At 53.7% G+C, this 17,257-nt stretch overlaps 1 protein-coding gene across 4 annotated transcripts in view; it reads right to left on the reverse strand.

Annotated features, from left to right (window-relative positions):
* The window catches only part of LOC134347785 (1,4-alpha-glucan-branching enzyme-like), a 507,671-nt gene that overhangs the window by 22,414 nt on the left and 468,000 nt on the right, over positions 1-17,257 (reverse strand). For all 4 annotated transcript variants that reach the window (XM_063050206.1, XM_063050207.1, XM_063050205.1 and 1 more), the window contains exons 14-15: positions 9,253-9,383; positions 4,253-4,370 (exon numbers count right to left, since the gene is read on the reverse strand). In XM_063050206.1, coding sequence (XP_062906276.1) covers positions 4,253-4,370; positions 9,253-9,383 — 249 coding nt within the window. The remainder of the gene's footprint in view (positions 1-4,252; positions 4,371-9,252; positions 9,384-17,257) is intronic.

Below are 17,257 nucleotides of genomic sequence, written 5' to 3' on the forward strand. Positions count from 1 at the left end.
CTACGGTTTTACTCTTTGGAGAGAAGGAGGATGAGAGGAGACATGATAGAGGTGTACAAGATATTAAGAGGAATAGATAGAGTGGATAGCCAGTGCCCCTTCCCCAGGGCACCACTGCTCAATACAAGAGGACATGGCTTTAAGGTAGGGGGTGGGAAATTCAAGGGGGATATTAGAGGAAGGTTTTTTACTCAGCGAGTGGTTGGTGCGTGGAATGCACTGCCTGAGTCAGTGGTGGAGGCAAATTCACTAGTGAAATTTAAGAGACTACTAGACAGGTATACGGAGAAATTTAAGGTTGGGGGTTATATGGGAGGCAGGGTTTGAGGGTCGGCACAACAATGTGGGCCGAAGGGCCTGTACTGTGCTGTACTATTCTATATTCTATGTTCTATCTTATACACCACTATCAGGTCACCTCTGATCCTCCATCGCTGCAAGGAGAAAACGCCGAGTTCACTCAACCTATTCTCATAAAGCATGCTCTCCAATCCAGACAACATCCTTGTAAATCTCCTCTGCACTCTCTCTATAGTATCCACATCCCTCCTGTAGTGAGGTGACCAGAACTGAACACAGTATCCAAAGTGGGGTCTAACTAAGGTCTTATATAGATGTAACATTACCTCCCAGCTCTTGAACTCAATGCCACGGTTGATGAAGGGCATCACACTGTACACTCTCAATAACACTGTCAACCTGCGTAGCAGCTTTGAGTGTCCTATGGACATGGACCCCAAGAATCTTACCATTAATACTATATCCTGCCATCATATTTGACCTACCTCACACTTATCTGGGTTGAACTCTATCTGCCACTTCTCAGCCCAGTTTTGCATCCTATCAATGTCCCGCTGTAACCTCTGACAGCCCTCCACACTATCCACAACACCCCAACCTTTTGTGTCATCAGCAAATTTACTAACCCATCTCTCTACTTCCTCATCCAGATCATTTATAAAAATGACAAAGAGGAGGGGACAAACAGATGCCTGAGGCACACCACTGGTCACCAACCTCCATGCAGAATATGACCCGTCTACAACCACTCTTTGCCTTCTGTGGGCAAGCCAGTTCTGGATCCACAAAGCAATGTCCCCTTGGATCCCCCGTCCTCATTACTGTTTCAATGAGCCTTGCATGGGGAATGTTATCAAATACCTTACTGAAATCCATATACACTATATCCACTGCTCTGCGTTCATCAATGTGTTTAGTCACATCCTCAAAAAATTCAATCAGGCTCGTAAGGCACGACCTGCCTTTGACAAAGCCATAATGACTATCCCTAATCAGATTATCTCTCTCCAAATGTTCATAAATCCTGCCCCTCAGGATCTTCTGCAACAACTTACCAACCACTGAAGTAAGACTCACTGGTCTATAATATCCTGGGCTATCTCTGCTCCCTTTATTGTACAAGGGAACAACATCTGCAACCCTCCAATCCTCTAGAACCTCTCCCATCCCCATTGATGATGCAAAGATCATTGCCAGAGGTTCTTGTGGCATCACTTGCAGGGGCAGCAGAGGAATTGTCCCACATTTATTCTTTCTCCTCTCATTGTGCTTGCTTCTCTCAGGAGATTACAGACTTGCAGAGGGAGTTCTAGTAACAATAACCCAGACATGTGGGCAGTTGCTAAACTGATGTCCAGGTATCATGAAGCAGGGTCCAGACACAATGTCCAGACATCACCGAGCCCTGTCCAGACACAATATCCAGACATCACCGAGCCCCATCCAGACATCACCAAGCCCCATCCAGACAAGACCGACCCCTGTCCAGACATCACCAAGACCTGTCCAGACACAATGTCCAGACATCACCGAGCCCTGTCCAGACATCAGCAACCCCCGTCCAGACACAATGTTCAGACATCACCAAGACCCGTCTAGTCACAATGTCCAGACATCACCGAGCCCTGTCCAGACACAATGTCCAGACATCACCAAGACCCGTCCAGACACAATGTTCAGACATCACCAAGACCCGTCCAGTCACAATGTCCAGACATCACCGAGCCCTGTCCAGACACAATGTTCAGACATCACCAAGACCCGTCTAGTCACAATGTCCAGACATCACCGAGCCCTGTCCAGACACAATGTCCAGACATCACCAAGACCCGTCCAGACACAATGTTCAGACATCACCAAGACCCGTCCAGTCACAATGTCCAGACATCACCGAGCCCTGTCCAGACACAATGTCCAGACATCACCAAGACCCGTCCAGACCCAATGTCCAGACATCACCGAGCCCTGTCCAGACATCGGTGAACCCTGTCCAGACACAATATCCAGACATCACCGAGCCCCGTCCAGACATCAGCGATCCCCGTCCAGACATCAGCGATCCCCGTCCAGACATCACCGAGCCCTGTCCAGACATCACCAAGCCCCATCCAGACAAGACCGACCCCTGTCCAGACATCACCAAGACCTGTCCAGACATCACCGAGCCCTGTCCAGACATCAGCAACCCCCGTCCAGACACAATGTTCAGACATCACCAAGACCCGTCCAGTCACAATGTCCAGACATCACCGAGCCCTGTCCAGACATCACCAAGACCCGTCCAGACACAATGTTCAGACATCACCAAGACCCGTCCAGTCACAATGTCCAGACATCACCGAGCCCTGTCCAGACACAATGTCCAGACATCACCAAGACCCGTCCAGACCCAATGTCCAGACATCACCGAGCCCTGTCCAGACATCGGCGAACCCTGTCCAGACACAATATCCAGACATCACCGAGCCCCGTCCAGACATCAGCGATCCCCGTCCAGACATCAGCGATCCCCGTCCAGACATCACCGAGCCCTGTCCAGACATCACCAAGCCCCATCCAGACAAGACTGACCCCTGTCCAGACATCACCAAGACCTGTCCAGACACAATGTCCAGACATCACCGAGCCCTGTCCAGACATCAGCAACCCCCGTCCAGACACAATGTTCAGACATCACCAAGACCCGTCCAGTCACAATGTCCAGACATCACCGAGCCCTGTCCAGACACAATGTCCAGACATCACCAAGACCCGTCCAGACACAATGTTCAGACATCACCAAGACCCGTCCAGTCACAATGTCCAGACATCACCAAGACCCGTCCAGACCCAATGTCCAGACATCACCAAGCCCCATCCAGACAATGTCTAGACATCACCGATCCTCTCGTCCAGACATCACCAAGACCCGTCCAGACATCACCGAGCCCTGTCCAGTTACAATGTCCAGACATCACCGAGCCCCCATCCAGACATCAGCGACCCCCGTCCAGACACAATGTCCAGACATCACCGAGCCCTGTTCAGACACAATGTCCAGACATCACCAAGCCCCACCCAGAATGACTGACCCTCGTCCAGGCACAATATCCAGACATCACCGAGTCCTGTCCAGACATCACCAAGCCCCATCCAGACACAATGTCCAGACATCACCGAGCCCTGTCCAGACATCAGTGACCCCGTCCAGACATCACCGAGCCCCGTCCAGACATCAGTGACCCCCATCCAGACACAATGTCCAGACATCACCGAGCCCTGTCCAGACATCACCAAGCACTGTCCAGTCACAATGTCCAGACATCACCGAGCCCTGTCCAGACATCAGTGAGCCCTGTCCAGACATCAGTGAGCTCTGTCCAGACATCAGCGAGCCCTGTCCAGACATCAGCCACCCCCGTCCAGACACAATGTCCAGACATCATTGAGCCCCATCCAGACACAATGTCCAGACATCATTGAGCCCCATCCAGACACAATGTCCAGACATCAGCGACTCTTGTCCAGACATCAGTGAGCTCTGTCCAGACATCAGCGAGCCCTGTCCAGACATCAGCGAGCTCTGTCCAGACATCAGCGAGCCCCGTCCGGACACAATATCCAGACATCACCGAGCCCTGTCCAGACATCAGCGAGCTCTGTCCAGACATTAGCGACCCCTGTCCAGACATCAGTGAGCCCCGTCCAGACATCAGCGAGCCCCGTCCAGACACAATGTCCAGACATCAGCGACCCCTGTCCAGACATCAGTGAGCTCTGTCCAGAGATGATATCTAGACATTAGGGAGATGTCGCCGTGGCTGCAGAGAGTATCTGGCCATACACAGACTCCTGTGCCTTTCCCCATTCCCACCCTTGCTGTTCCTGGGCCCTGGTGTGACCCACATTCTGCAGCAGATTGTACTGTCGGACTCCTGTGGCGTTTTCTGCTGAGGGGACAGGAGACACTCACCAGCAGAGAGTTGAGCCGGTTGTTCTGGGGTTGCGGTTCTGTGAAGTACTCGGTGTCATGGTCCAATCGGCTGTGCCCTCCATAGTCCGCAGCGTCACTGTCCAGTACGATCTTATACCTGCAGTACGAATTCAGGAAAATACATCCCCACATTTCAGTATTCACACAGAACTATTATTCAGGTAGCGTAGTGTTTAAAAAGTTTCCAATTTGTAAGGGATTACAGCCGGAGATCAGAGACCTGCATCCAGGGTTTACAGCCAGGTATCAGGGACCAGGATCGAGGGATTACAGCCGGGTATCACGGACCAGGATCCAGGGTTTACAGCCGGGTATCAGGGACCAGGATCGAGGGTTTATAGCCGGGTATCAGGGACCAGGATCCAGGGTTTACAGCCGGGGATCAGAGACCTGGATCGAGGGATTATAGCCGGGTATCAGGGACCAGGATCCAGGGATTACAGCCGGGGATCAGAGACCTGGATCCAGGGATTACAGCCGGGTATCAGGGACCAGGATCCAGGGATTACAGCTGGGTATCAGGCACCAGGATCGTGGGATTACAGCCGGGTATCAGGGACCAGGATCGAGGGATTACAGCCGGGTATCAGGGACCAGGATCGAGGGATTACAGCCGGGTATCAGGGATCAGGATCGAGGGATTACAGCCGGGTATCAGAGACCTGGATCGAGAGATTACAGCCGGGTATCAGGGACCAGGATCTAGGGATTACAGCCGGGTATCCGGGACCAGGATCGAGGGATTACAGCCAGGTATCAGGCACCAGGATCGAGGGATTACAGCCGGGGATCAGAGACCTGGATCCAGTGATTACTGCCGGGGATTAGGGACCAGGATCCAGGGTTTACAACCGGGTATCAGGGAGCGAGTTTGTATAATCACAGTACCTGGACCAGGGATTGAGGTTCATGGCTGAGAGACAGGAGATTAAGGCTCAGTGACCAGGGACTGGAGACCATACATAATGGCCAGGGGACTATGGACTGATGATCGTGGATCATGGCCGAGACTGGGTTGGGAGCTGGCTGTTCCCTGTACCGCTGCTCTCCAGTGTTGGTGTGGTGAAAGAAGCTGGACTGCGTGCTTTGTGAGCTGCATGAGCACATGATGATCGGCTTTCTGTGCGCTTAGTACCAACAGCACTAGCAATCTACAAGACATGACACGCAGGAACTTGGGCTTTCTTATTATTTTTGTGACTGTATGGTTACTGTTTCATGATTATATGTGCTTTGTGTTGTGTGTAACTGTTGGTACTGTGTTTGTACTTGGGCCCAGAGGAACACTGCTTCACTTGGCTGTATTCATGTAGGGTTGAATGACAATTACACAACGCGGAGAGTGTAGATTCGAGATCAGAGACTGGGGATCATGACCCAGAGGCAGGATACCCATACAGTACTGCAGAGAGCACTTGGACCCTCACCAGGCCTCCCCCACCCCTGACCACTCTGTCGCCTGGCTCCCCCTCTTCCTGTGCTCGGACCCTAATGTGACCTGCACCCTGTGGCAAATCCTACTGTTTCATTCCTGTACAATTTCATGAACCCCGCAGGTCACTTGCCCAGCTTCTCTTTTCAATCTCTGTTGATCACAAGGCCCAGCGTGTGGTCATGAGTGTGAACCTTCCAATCAGTCAGAACCCTGCAGTGGGGGCACCTTGACATAACAGCTTTGAGCCACACACAGGGGTCCAGTTATAATCACTCTCTACACTGATGGTCCATTGGGATCCCATACACCTCCTCACTCTGCACCATCGCATACGGGGGGGGGGGGGCCCAACTGTGATTGCTCTCTACCCTGACAGTCCATCAGGATCCCATCCACCCCACCCCTGAACACCTCCTCCCTCCACCCCAGCACAAGCGGGGGGGGGGGTGTCAGTTCAGCTGAAATCACTCTCTACAACGATGGTCCACCGGGACCTCATTGACATCTCCCCTCTCCACACCAGCACACACAGGTTGCCCTGTTCACCATCTACAGAAACCACTGCAGTCCCTTGTCCAGAGTACACTCACAGCCCCCCTCAAACCTGTGAGCACATTCGCTATCGCAGGAAAGTGGCATCCACCATCGAGGACCCCCACCATTCTGGCCGTGCTCTCTCCTTGCCACTGCCAGCTGACCCTCAGCACCAGGGTCAAGAACAATGACAATTACGACCCCTCAACCATCAGGCTCTTGGACCGGAGGCGATAACTTCACTCAGCCCAACACTGAAATCTGGATGTGTGCGGCATTTCATTGATTTCGTTGTATTTCTTTATAGTTACTGTGAATGCCCGCAAAGAATTTAACCTCAGGGATTGTACATGGTGACATATGCAGTATGCACTTTTGATAATAAATTTGCTTTGAATTTTGGAAAGATTCCCCTTCAGCATGGGAGCACCTTCACCAGTGCTTGAGGAGCTGGCTGCCCCCACCTTCTCACAGACATAGGGGATGGGTGAATGGTGCCGGACAGCTCCGGGGGAAGACCTTCGGGTCAGGCGGGCAGTGACTCTCCAGACAGACGTGAACTGACATGGAGATCCAGCATGGTTCACCTCTGAAAACAGAGACCTCAGGGTGGTGGGGTGACTGGCTTGCCTCTCCTTGAGAGTGGATTTGGATATGAGGCCCTGGAAATGGACTGAGGCCACGTTACTGTGCTGTAACTCTGCGATCACTCAGTGGTGTGATCAAAGATGTGGGTTCAATGCATTCACTCAGCAGCAGGGGGAGACAGACACCGAGAATCGTCTGCAGCCAAACGCCGAGAGGTCCTCTGCAATCAGACGCCGAGAGGTCGCCTGCAGCCAGCTGCAGCTTCAGCTCCCGCTCCCCAGGATGGCCAGGCCCAGTGTGAGCCTCCTCCCACACACACAACTCCGAGAGTCAGGCCGTTTGTAAACAGAAGCTCCTCTGGAAAGCCAAATGCTGTCTGGTCATGGTGCTGGACAAGCTGGGCACAGGGACACAGGGTCACAGAGGCAACCTGATTCCTGCCCTGGGGGAGTCTCCCCTTGAGACTAGCTTCTCCATGACAGCAAAAACGTCATGAATCATCAGACGAGGAGGAACCTCACTTGTCCTCACGGCCAATGGATGAGCCTTCCTTGTGGCCAAGAGCTCTGGCCAATTGGTGTCCCCGTGCTGCCCGATGCTCTGCCACGGACAACTGGACCTGACACTCCAGGATTGGCAGTGCGGAGGGGGGAGCAGGGAAGGTCATGTGCAGGAAGAGGTTGAGAAACATGTTGGCAGCTGTAAATCCGTGCTCCAGGAAAGAGACAGCAGAGGAAAGGCCATCTGCTCGTGCTGCCTTTTGGTGGGCCATCATACGGCTATTTAACACCTCCCCTCAGTGTCTGTCCCATCCTTTCGGATAACCACCATGGAGTATGCCCCCACTACATCGGGTGACAGAGGGGTACCTCCACAGATGATACCGACTGTGGCCTCTGCTACATTGATGAGACTCAACATAGGGTGGGGGAACACCTTGACTCCATCCGCCACAACAGGAAGAATTTCCCAGAGGCTACCCATTTCAATTCTACTTCCCATTCCCGTTCTGACATGTTGGTCCATGGCCATCCCTACTACCACGATGAAGCCTAACTCAGGTTTGAGGAACAACACCTCATATTCGTCTGGGGAGCCTCCAACTGGATGGCATGAACATCGACTTCTAGAACTTGTGGTAATTATTCCCTCCTCACCCTTCTCTCTTTTTCAATTCTCCATTCTGACTCTTCTTTTATCTCTTATCTTCTCCTCACTTACCCTTCACTGCCCTCTGGTTCCTCCTCCCTCCCTTGGTCCACCATCTTCTCTGATCAGATTCCTGCTTTAGTAGCCCTTTACCTCTTCCACCGATCACTTCCAGCTTCTCACTTCATCCCGCTCTCCTCACCTGATCTCACCTATCACCCGCCAGCTTGTACTCCTCTTCCTCCTGCCTTCTTATTCTGGCTTCTTCCTTTTTCCTTTCTAGTCCTGATAAAGGGCCTCAGCCTAAAACATTGACTGTTAATTCATTTCCATAGATACCACCTGACCTGCTTAGTTTCTACAGTATTCTGTGTGTGTTGCTTTAGATTTCCAGCATCTGCAGAATCTCTTGTGTTTATAACGTGCAGATACTGGAAATCTGAAATTAAAACAGAAACAGCAGGGAACTGACCCACAGCCACCCCACCTTCCACTGGTCTCTCCTTGCTATACTACCTCCTGGCCCATGTAACAGTGGCCTGAGTACCGGTTCCTGAGAGACAACCGATCACTTCACCCAAGCTGTGGAGATTTGTCCCCTGGGGAATTACCCTGTGGAGATTTGCCCCATAATGGTAGTCCTGTGGGGATTTCCCCCGGGGTATGCGCTGAAGAAGTCTGTACCATGGGGATGTACCCTGTGGAGATTTACCCCATGGGGTTTACCCTGTGAAGATTTACCCCATGGGTTTCACCTGTGGAGATTTGCCTCGTGGGTTTATCCTGTGGAGATTTACCCCATGGGTTTACCCTGTGGAGATCTGCCCCATAATGGTAGTCCTGTGGGGATTTCCCCCTGGGGTATGCGCTGAAGAAGTCTGTACCATGGGGATGTACCCTGTGGAGATTTACCCCATGGGGTTTACCCTGTGGAGATTTACCCCATGGGTTTCCCCTGTGGAGATTTGCCTCGTGGGTTTATCCTGTGGAGATTTACCCCATGGGTTTACCCTGTGGAGATTTGCCCCATGGGTTTACCCTGTGGAGATTTCCCTCGTGGGTTTACCCTGTGGAGATCTGTAACATGGGTTTACCCTGTGGAGATTTACCCCATGGGTTTCCCCTGTGGAGATTTGCCCCATGGGTTTGCCCTGTGGAGATTTGTAACATGGGATGTGCCCTGTGGAGATTTGCCCCATGGGTTTACCCTGTGGAGATTTACTCCATGGGGCTGTGCCCCTTTCAGCTCACAGAAGACATATGAAAAGGATATTTCCCAGGCAGATCGACTCCAACTCTGTAGTCAGGAAAACTCTTCTCATGGTGGAAGTTGAAAACAAAGAGCAAATTTGCACGCTCAAAGGCGATGACCTTGTTTTCTTCATGCTTCTCACTGACGTAGGCCTAGAGCAAAAGAACATCAATGTCTGTGTGTTATTAAATAAAAACAGCAGTGTGGCTGGGTGAGATGTCTACACACCAACACTCACTGTGACAAAGTTCACCACTTCTTTATCCCTCATATCCTTCTTTATCACACATCTCCTTCAAACACCCCCTCACATCTCCTTCAAATCCCCCCACACGTCTCCTTCAAACACCCCCTCACATCTCCTTTAAATCCCCCCACACGTCTCCTTCAACACCCCCTCACGTCTCCTTCAAACCCCACCACACGTCTCCTTCAAACCCCCCCACACGTCTCCTTCAAACACCCCCACACGACTCCTTTAAACCCCCACACGTCTCCTTCAAACCCCCACACGTCTCCTTTAAACACCCCCACACGTCTCCTTCAAACCCCCACACGTCTCCTTCAAACCCCCCACGCGTCTCCTTCAAACCCCCCACGCGTCTCCTTTAAACCCCCCCCACGCGTCTCCTTCAACCCCCCCACACATCTTCTTCAATCTCCCCCCCACATCTCCTTCACAAACACCCCCACGTCTCCTTCAAACACCCCCACACGTCTCCTTCAAACACCCCCCACACGTCTCCTTCACCACCCACACCCCCACACGTCTCCTTCACCCCCACACGTCTCCTTCAAACCCCCCACACATCTCCTTCAACCACCCCACACATCTCCTTCACCCCCCCCACACATCTCCTTCAACCCCGCCACACATCTCCTTCAAATCCCCCCACACATCTCTTTCACCCCCCACAGATCTCCTTCAAACCCCCCCTGCACATCTCCTTCAAACTCCCCCACACATCTCCTTCAACCCCCCACACATCTCCTTCACCCCCCACACGTCTCCTTCAGACCCCCAACATGTCTCCTTTAAACACCCCCACACGTCTCCTTCAAACCCACACACATCTCCTTCAAACCCCCACACGTCTCCTTTAAACACCCCCACACGTCTCCTTTAAACACCCCGCCACGTCTCCTTCAAACCCCCACACGTCTCCTTCAAACCCCCCCCACACATCTTCAAACCCCCACACGTCTCCTTTAAACACCCCCACACGTCTCCTTCAAACCCCCCAACATGTCTCCTTCAAACACCCCCACACTTCTCCTTCAAACACCCCCACAAATCTCCTTCAAACCCCCACACGTCTCCTTTAAACCCCCACACGTCTCCTTCAAACCAACACGTCTCCTTTAAACACCCCCACACGTCTCCTTTGAACACCCCCACGTTTCCTTCAAACCCCCCCACACGTCTCCTTTAAACCCCCAACACGTCTCCTTCAAACCCCCCCACACGTCTCCTTTAAACCCCCCCACATCTCCTTCAACCCCCCCCACACATCTTCTTCAACCCCCCCACACGTCTCCTTCAAACACCTCCCACACGTCTCCTTCAAACACCTCCCACACGTCTCCTTCACCCCCACACATCTCCTTCAAACTCCCCCACACATCTCCTTCAAACCCCCCCACACATCTCCTTCAACCCCGCCACACATCTCCTTCAACCCCCCCCACACATCTCCTTCAAACTCCCCCACACATCTCCTTCAACACCGCCACACATCTCCTTCAAATCCCCCCACACATCTCCTTCACCCCCCACACATCTCCTTCAAACCCCCCCACACATCTCCTTCAACCCCGCCACACATCTCCTTCAACCCCGCCACACATCTCCTTCAACCCCCCCACACATCTCCTTCAAACTCCCCCTCACATCTCCTTCAACTCCGCCACACATCTCCTTCAAATTCCCCCACACATCTTTCACCCCCCACACATCTCCTTCAAACCCCCCCTGCACATCTCCTTCAAACTCCCCCTGCACATCTCCTTCAACCCCTCCACACATCTCCTTCAACCCCGCCACACATCTCCTTCAACCCCGCCACACGTCTCCTTCAAACCCACACACGTCTCCTTCAAACCCCCCAACACGTCTCCTTCAAACCCCCACACGTCTCCTTCAAACCCCCCAACACGTCTCCTTCAAACCCCCACACGTCTCCTTCAAACCCCCAACACGTCTCCTTCAAACCCCCAACACGTCTCCTTCAAACCCCCCCACACGTCTCCTTCAAACCCCCCCACACGTCTCCTTTAAACACCCCCACACGTCTCCTTCAAACCCCCACACATCTCCTTCACCCCCACACGTCTCCTTTAAACACCCCCACACGTCTCCTTTAAACCCCCACACATCTCCTTCAAACCCCCCACACGTCTCCTTCAAACCCCCCAACACGTCTCCTTCAAACCCCCACACGTCTCCTTTAAACTCCCACACGTCTCCTTCAAACCCCCACACGTCTCCTTTAAACACCCCCACACGTCTCCTTCAAACCCCCACACGTCTCCTTCAAACCTCCCACACGTCTCCTTCAAACCCGCCCACACGTCTCCTTCAAACCCCCACACGTCTCCTTCAAACCCCCCACACGTCTCCTTCAAACCCCCCCACACGTCTCCTTCAAACCCCCACACGTCTCCTTCAAACCCCCCACACGTCTCCTTCAAACCCCCACACGTCTCCTTCAAACCCCCCAACACGTCTCCTTCAAACACCCCCACACGTCTCCTTCAAACACCCCCACACGTCTCCTTCAAACCCCCACACGTCTCCTTTAAACCCCCGCACGTCTCCTTTAAACACCCGCACGTCTCCTTTAAACACCCCCACACGTCTCCTTTAAACACCCCCACACGTCTCCTTCAAACCCCCACACGTCTCCTTCAAACCCCCCCACACGTCTCCTTCAAACCCCCACACGTCTCCTTTAAACACCCCCACACGTCTCCTTCAAACCCCCCAACACGTCTACTTCAAACCCCCCCACACGTCTCCTTCAAACACCCCCCACACGTCTCCTTCAAACACCCCCCACACGTCTCCTTCACCCCCACACGTCTCCTTTAAACACCCCCACACGTCTCCTTCAAACCCCCCAACACGTCTCCTTCAAACCCCCCAACACGTCTCCTTCAAACACCCCCACACGTCTCCTTCAAACCCCCACACGTCTCCTTTAAACCCCCCCCACATCTCCTTCAAACCCCCACACGTCTCCTTTAAACACCCACACGTCTCCTTTAAACACCCCCACACGTCTCCTTTAAACACCCCCACACGTCTCCTTCAAACTCCCACACGTCTCCTTTAAACACCCCCACACGTCTCCTTTAAACACCCCCTCTGTTCTCCTTCAAACCCCCACACGTCTCCTTCAAACCCCCCACACGTCTCCTTCAAACCCCCACACGTCTCCTTCAAACCCCCCACACGTCTCCTTCAAATCCCCCCACACATCTCCTTCACCCCCCACACATCTCCTTCAAACCCCCCCAAACATCTCCTTCAACCCCGCCACACATCTCCTTCAACTCCGCCACACATCTCCTTCAAATTCCCCCACACATCTCTTTCACCCCCCACACATCTCCTTCAAACCCCCCCTGCACATCTCCTTCAAACTCCCCCTGCACATCTCCTTCAACCCCTCCACACATCTCCTTCAACCCCGCCACACATCTCCTTCAACCCCGCCACACGTCTCCTTCAAACCCACACACGTCTCCTTCAAACCCCCCAACACGTCTCCTTCAAACCCCCACACGTCTCCTTCAAACCCCCAACACGTCTCCTTCAAACCCCCCCACACGTCTCCTTTAAACACCCCCACACGTCTCCTTCAAACCCCCACACGTCTCCTTCACCCCCACACGTCTCCTTTAAACACCCCCACACGTCTCCTTTAAACCCCCACACGTCTCCTTTAAACACCCCCACACGTCTCCTTTAAACACCCCCACACGTCTCCTTCAAACCCCCACACGTCTCCTTTAAACCCCCACACGTCTCCTTTAAACACCCCCACACGTCTCCTTCAAACCCCACACGTCTCCTTTAAACCCCCACACATCTCCTTCAAACCCCCACACGTCTCCTTTAAACACCCCCACACGTCTCCTTCAAACCCCCACACGTCTCCTTCAAACACCCCCCACACGTCTCCTTCACCCCCCACACATCTCCTTCACCCCCCACACATCTCCTTCAAACCCCCCCACACATCTCCTTCAACCCCCCCCACACATCTCCTTCAAACTCCCCCACACATCTCCTTCAACCCCGCCACACACATTTCCTTCAACCCCCCCCTCACATCTCCTTCAACTCCGCCACACATCTCCTTCAAATTCCCCCACACATCTCTTTCACCCCCCACACATCTCCTTCAAACCCCCCCTGCACATCTCCTTCAAACTCCCCCACACATCTCCTTCAACCCCGCCACACACATTTCCTTCAACCCCCCCCTCACATCTCCTTCAACTCCGCCACACATCTCCTTCAAATTCCCCCACACATCTCTTTCACCCCCCACACATCTCCTTCAAACCCCCCCTGCACATCTCCTTCAAACTCTCCCTGCACATCTCCTTCAACCCCTCCACACATCTCCTTCAACCCCGCCACACATCTCCTTCAACCCCGCCACACATCTCCTTCAACCCCGCCACATGTCTCCTTCAAACCCACACACGTCTCCTTCAAACCCCCCAACACGTCTCCTTCAAACCTCCACACGTCTCCTTCAAACCCCCAACATGTCTCCTTCAAACCCCCAACACGTCTCCTTCAAACCCCCCCACACGTCTCCTTTAAACACCCCCACACGTCTCCTTCAAACCCCCACACGTCTCCTTCACCCCCACACGTCTCCTTCAAACCCCCAACATGTCTCCTTCAAACCCCCAACACGTCTCCTTCAAACCCCCCCACACGTCTCCTTTAAACACCCCCACACGTCTCCTTCAAACCCCCACACGTCTCCTTCAAACCCCCACACGTCTCCTTCACCCCCACACGTCTCCTTTAAACACCCCCACACGTCTCCTTTAAACCCCCACACATCTCCTTCAAACCCCCACACGTCTCCTTCAAACCCCCCAACACGTCTCCTTCAAACCCCCACACGTCTCCTTTAAACCCCCACACGTCTCCTTCAAACCCCCACACGTCTCCTTTAAACACCCCCACACGTCTCCTTCAAACCCCCACACGTCTCCTTCAAACACCCCCCACACGTCTCCTTCACCCCCCACACATCTCCTTCACCCCCCACACATCTCCTTCAAACCCCCCCACACATCTCCTTCAACCCCCCCACACATCTCCTTCAAACTCCCCCACACATCTCCTTCAACCCCCCCACACATCTCCTTCAACCCCCCCCACACATCTCCTTCAAACTCCCCCACACATCTCCTTCAACCCCGCCACACACATTTCCTTCAACCCCCCCCACATCTCCTTCAACTCCGCCACACATCTCCTTCAAACTTCCCCCACACATCTCCTTCACCCCTCCACACATCTCTCTTTCAACCCCGCCACACATCTCCTTCAACCCCGCCACACGTCTCCTTCAAACCCCCACACGTCTCCTTCAAACCCCCCAACACGTCTCCTTCAAACCCCCACACGTCTCCTTTAAACCCCCACACGTCTCCTTCAAACCCCCACACGTCTCCTTTAAACACCCCCACACGTCTCCTTCAAACCCCCACACGTCTCCTTCAAACCTCCCACACGTCTCCTTCAAACCCCCACACGTCTCCTTTAAACCCCCACACGTCTCCTTTAAACACCCGCACGTCTCCTTTAAACACCCCCACACGTCTCCTTTAAACACCCCCACACGTCTCCTTCAAACCCCCACACGTCTCCTTCAAACCCCCCCACACGTCTCCTTCAAACCCCCACACGTCTCCTTTAAACACCCCCACACGTCTCCTTCAAACCCCCCAACACGTCTGCTTCAAACCCCCCCACACGTCTCCTTCAAACTCTCCCCTGCCCCCACACGTCTCCTTCAACCCCTCTCCTTTAAACACCCCCATCTCCTTCAACCCCGCCCTTCAAACACATCTCCTTCAACCCCGCCACACGTCTCCTTCAAACCCCCACACGTCTCCTTCAAACCCCCCAACACGTCTCCTTCAAACCCCCACACGTCTCCTTCAAACCCCCAACACGTCTCCTTCAAACCCACACACGTCTCCTTCAAACCCCCCTAACACGTCTCCTTCAAACACCCCCACACGTCTCCTTCGAACCCCCACACGTCTCCTTCGAACCCCCCAACACGTCTCCTTCGAACCCCCACATGTCTCCTTCAAACCCCCACACGTCTCCTTCAAACCCCCACACGTCTCCTTCAAACACCCCCACATGTCTCCTTCAAACCCCCACACGTCTCCTTCAAACCCCCCACACGTCTCCTTCAAACCCCCCCACACGTCTCCTTCAAACCCCCACACGTCTCCTTCAAACCCCCCCACACGTCTCCTTTAAACCCCTACCCACATCTCCTTCAACCCCCCCACACATCTCCTTCAATCTCCCCCACACATCTCCTTCAAACACCCACCACACGTCTCCTTCAAACACCCCCCACACGTCTTCTTCAAATCCCCCACGCATCTCCTTCAAACTCCCCCACACATCTCGTTCAACCCCCCCACACATCTCCTTCAACCCCCCCCACACATCTCCTTCAACCCCCCGCCACACATCTCCTTCAACCCCCCACACATCTCCTTCACCCCCCACACATCTCCTTCAACCCCGCCACACACATCTCCTTCAACCCCGCCACACACATCTCCTTCAACCCCGCCACACATCTCCTTCAAATCCCCCCACACATCTCTTTCACCCCCCACACATCTCCTTCAAACCCCCCCTGCACATCTCCTTCAAACCCCCCCTGCACATCTCCTTCAACCCCTCCACACATCTCCTTCAACCCCTCCACACATCTCCTTCAACCCCGCCACACATCTCCTTCACCCCCCACACATCTCCTTGAAACCAACACACGTCTCCTTCAAACCCCCCAACACGTCGCCTTCAAACCCCCCCACACGTCTCCTTCAAACCCCCAACACGTCTCCTTCAAACACCCCCACACGTCTCCTTCAAACCCACACACGTCTCCTTTAAACACCCCCACACGTCTCCTTTAAACACCCCAACACGTCTCCTTCAAACCCCCACACGTCTCCTTCAAACCCCCCACACTTCTCCTTCAAACCCCCCACACGTCTCCTTTAAACCCCCCCACATCTCCTTCAAACCCCCCCACACATCTCCTTCAAACTCCCCCACACATCTCCTTCAAACACCCCCCACACGTCTCCTTCAAATACCCCCCACACGTCTCCTTCAAACCCCCCACACTTCTCCTTCAAACCCCCCCACACGTCTCCTTTAAACCCCCCCCACATCTCCTTCAAACCCCCCACACATCTCCTTCAAACTCCCCCACACATCTCCTTCAAACACCCCCCACACGTCTCCTTCAAACACCCCCCACACGTCTCCTTCACCCCCACACGTCTCCTTCACCCCCACACGTCTCCTTCAAACCCCCAACACGTCTCCTTTAAACACCCCCACACATCTCCTTCAAACCCACACACGTCTCCTTCAAACCCCCCACACGTCTCCTTTAAACCCCCCCCACATCTCCTTCAAACCCCCCCACACATCTCCTTCAAACTCCCCCACACATCTCCTTCAAACACCCCCCACACGTCTCCTTCAAACACCCCCCACACGTCTCCTTCACCCCCACACGTCTCCTTCACCCCCACACATCTCCTCCACCCCCCACACATCTCCTTCAAACCCCCCCCACACATCTCCTTCAAACTCCCCCACACATCTCCTTCAACCTCCCCCCACACATCTCCTTCAACCTCCCCCCACACATCTCCTTCAACCCCGCCACACATCTCCTTCAAATTCCCCCACACATCTTCACCGCCCCACACATCTCCTTTA

The sequence above is a fragment of the Mobula hypostoma genome, chromosome 6 (assembly GCF_963921235.1).
Source record: "Mobula hypostoma chromosome 6, sMobHyp1.1, whole genome shotgun sequence".
Classification (NCBI taxonomy): domain Eukaryota; kingdom Metazoa; phylum Chordata; class Chondrichthyes; order Myliobatiformes; family Myliobatidae; genus Mobula; species Mobula hypostoma.